Source organism: Hyposmocoma kahamanoa, unplaced genomic scaffold (genome assembly GCF_003589595.1).
Source record: "Hyposmocoma kahamanoa isolate Upper Pololo Valley unplaced genomic scaffold, ASM358959v1 88636, whole genome shotgun sequence".
NCBI classification, from domain to species: domain Eukaryota; kingdom Metazoa; phylum Arthropoda; class Insecta; order Lepidoptera; family Cosmopterigidae; genus Hyposmocoma; species Hyposmocoma kahamanoa.
In genome coordinates this window covers 9,829-13,580 of record NW_020654490.1, presented here as the reverse complement: position 1 = coordinate 13,580, position 3,752 = coordinate 9,829, and the positions used below count along the sequence as shown (strand labels likewise).

The window sequence follows — 3,752 nt, the reverse complement described above, 5'->3', positions numbered from 1 at the left end:
AACTGGTTTATTAATCGGTAGCCACTTTACATTTATACATTTCTAAAGTCTACCCACCACCACAGTGTCCATACTTTTTTTTTTACAAAACGATGAGTAAAAGTCGACTGAAGGTAAAAATATTTCAAAATTTTAAGGAAAAAAAATATTTTGATGGATTTTTGTGTAAAACTGCAGGCATTCTAGGGTTTTTAAGAGTTGTGGTAGACAGCAGTACTACTTAGGCGGCCGTTAAAATTAAAACATCAGAAATATCTGAAAAAATGTGGTCGTGGTGATTCAAAATATCATTAAGTAAGTAAATAAAGTAAAAGGAGTAAATTTTCGAAGAATAACAATTTTTTTATCGTAATTGAAAAAAAAAATGAGATAGATTTTTTTTCTTATTTTTCCTCAAGTAGTTATGCGCAGGCCCACCCTCCAGCGCCCGCTTATCGTTGAATTTTGGGACACGCTGTATGTTACCGGAAATGTATGAATTCTAGGAATTGTATACAAATCCTAGGAAATGTGTACAATTCCGAAGCTATCTAGGAAATGTATAAAATATTGTTTCAAAAACTATTTGTTACATAAATGTCCTAGAAAATGTGTACAATTCCTAGGAATTGTATATAATTCCAATATCGTATTAGGAAATGTATAAAAATAATGCTTTCTGTAATAAAACACGTTGTTAAAATGAGAATAATATTTTTTATTAAAGCACTCATTGCCCAGTGGGACTTCCGCGTTTGTATAAAAAAACCTAACTTAACCTAAATAATCCGATTCGTTTCTGCCCAGAGGGACTTCCGCGTTTGTATAAAAAAAACCTAACTTAACCTAAATAATCCGATTCGTTTCTGCCCAGAGGGACTGCGACGCGGGTACGCACTGACAGTTAACGCGGCACTAGCGCGATGGCCTGATCAGACGAAGCAATACCCTCCCCTCGCCCCGCTATCTCCGCGTACCCATTGAAATCTCAAATGTTTTACATTTCCGATTGCTATTTAGGAAATGTATAGATTTCCTAGGAAATGTGTCTAATAAATAATATAATTTATTTTACACATTTTCGTGCGATTTTAGGAATTACATACATTTCCTAAGAATTGTATACAATGACGGATTACATACATTTCCGGTAACATATATACAAAAAGAATGATGCCCATATTGGACCAGCAAATTTTGATGTCGCGACCGGTTGAACAGTTATATTTATTTTAAAATACGTAATCAAATAATCTCATTGTCATTAATAAAACTTTGAAATAACACGGAGAAAAAAAGATATATATTTTTTTAAACCACGTTAAAAAAGAAATTGAATGCATCGTAAATACTAATTTCTGAACGCAGTGCAACTTGCACTTTGACATTTTGTTTAAGTCTCGTTGATTCACTCTGGACCTTTTGGAGGGAAAAGTGTCGTTTTTATTTTGAATAGCACTATCCTATTCCACTTAAACTAGATTTCACAAAATAATTGAAAGTCAAAATAAAAACGACACTTTTCCCTCCAAAAGGTCCAGAGCGAATACCTGGAAAGAAGAAAAAAAAAAAAAATTAAGTCGCGTTTACACATGCCGTGATTTCTTGAATGTTGAGACAATTCTAAACGAAATTACGATATTCATCTCAGTTTTTATGTTTTTTGCTTATTTATTGCGCTTTGGTTTTGGTTTTATAGGTTTGGGGAATTTATTGCTCCCCTAACTGTTTGTTAGGGGAGCAATAAATTCCCTATAAAAATTCCCAATAAAACGGCCTCATGAACTTTGTGAATTATAATTATAATTATTTTGTTTCGTGGTTTTTACAGGATTATATCAATCGAGCAAACAATTTACAATCACCACATGACAATATATGTAAATAAAAATCTGTCAAACATTTACGGCCAGTGTGACACTCTCCTTGGCGACTCTCGTCCAAAGAGACTGCCACAGCCAGCCGGTGATAATAGGCGGCGTCTAAAGCCGCCACACCACCCCCCCACGGAGTGAAGAAACCGAACTTAAAAACAAAAATTAGCCTACTGAACAAAATCACTAAAATCTTTAAAACGCACATGCCTTCCTGACCGGGTCGTGTACGGAGTGCCGGGCGAGGAGGTGGTTGGTTTGTCTGAAGGAACTGAAGACGGCAACTGCGGCAGGACTGTAGCCAGGGGATGCCTAGCCGGTGGCACAGCAGGTGGGGGTCGGAAGCCATCAGTGACATCAGCATCGATGTGCGCAGGTTTCACACGATCGATGCTGACGGTGACTGTCCTTCCGCCGACGTCAAGCGAAATTGTCTTGTCCCTTCTATCGAGGACGCGGTGAGGTCCGGAGTACGGCGGTTGTAACGATCTTCGAGACGTGTCGTCCCGAAGAAATACGTAAGTGGCCGTCGCCAAATCCTTAAATACAAAGGACGAAGGCCTGTCCTGGTGAGATGCAGGAACCGGCCGAATCGACACCATCGCACGTCTCAATTGCGTTATTAAATCAGATGTCTCTGCGGGGCTGATTAGTTTAGGAGGAGCAACAATGAACTCGCCAGGAAGGCGTAGGGTCTCGCCGAAAACGAGTTCCGCTGGTGACGCATTGACGTCCTCCTTAAAAGCTGTCCGCATGCCGAGAAGCACCAGAGGCAACGCTCTCGTCCACCAATCAGCGTGGCACATGAGAGATGCCTTAAGCTGACGATGGAGGCGTTCCACCATGCCATTGGCGCAAGGATGGTAACTGGTGGTGCGGATTCTTTTTGCTCCGCAGAAATCCATGAGTCGCCGAAATAGCGCCGACTCAAATTGACGCCCCTGATCGGTGGTGACGAAGCTAGGAACACCGAAACGGGCAATCCATCCTGACACTAATTTGTCGGAAACTTCTTCTGCAGTTATCGTCGCCATCGGCCGAGCCTCCGGCCACCGCGTGTAACGGTCTGTGGCGGTCAAACAATAACTGAAACCGTCAGAACATGGAAGTGGGCCGATGATGTCGATGTGCAGATGACGGAATCGACTGGTAGGTTGATCAAATTGACCAACAGGTGATTTAACATGTCGCGATACCTTACTTCTCTGGCACTAAACGCAGCAACGTGCCCACTCGCGACAATCTTTGTTGATGTTAGGCCATACGTAGCGACTTGCTACCAAGCGTAAAGATGCCCATGCACCAGGGTGGCTGAGGTTATGGCAACGGTCGAAAGCAGCTCGACGGAACGGGGAAGTGAGATAAGGTCGAGGGCGACCGGTTGAGGTATCACATATTAGAGTGATGTTGGTGCCCGGGATCACAACCTGTCCCAATTTCAAGGCGGATCCTTCTTGCATTTTCGCCAACTCTATGTCAGACATTTGAGACTGAGCTAGTGCGGCGAAATCGTCTTCGAGTGAAATTGCCTCGATGCGGGATAAAGTGTCCGCGACGACGTTATCTTCACCCTTAACATATTGAATGTCAGTTGAAAATTGGCTAATAAAAGATAGCTGGTTCAGTTGTGGTGGAGGTAATTTTTCACGACGTTGTACGAAGGCGTACAGCAGTGGCTTATGGTCAGTATATATAGTCACGTGTTGCGCTTCGAGAATGTGGCGAAAATGTTGTACGCTTTCGTACACCACCAGCAATTCCCGATAATAAGCAGGCCACTGAGCTTGCCGAGAAGTTAATTTCCTGCTGAAGAAAGCAAGGGGATTCCAGGCACCGTCCACCTGTTGCTGAAGGTAAGCACCAACATGAACACTTGATGCATCGGTAAATAATCCAAGG

General features: G+C 42.2%; 1 protein-coding gene across 1 annotated transcript; it reads right to left on the bottom strand.

Annotated features, from left to right (window-relative positions):
* Positions 1 to 2,072: 2,072 nt before the first annotated feature.
* On the bottom strand, positions 2,073 to 2,887 carry LOC113236087 (the record flags this gene model as incomplete). Its single annotated transcript, XM_026472073.1, has 1 exon — positions 2,073 to 2,887. A coding segment is annotated over exon 1 (815 nt), but the record flags the coding sequence as incomplete, so codon positions are not given.
* Positions 2,888 to 3,752: the final 865 nt, after the last annotated feature.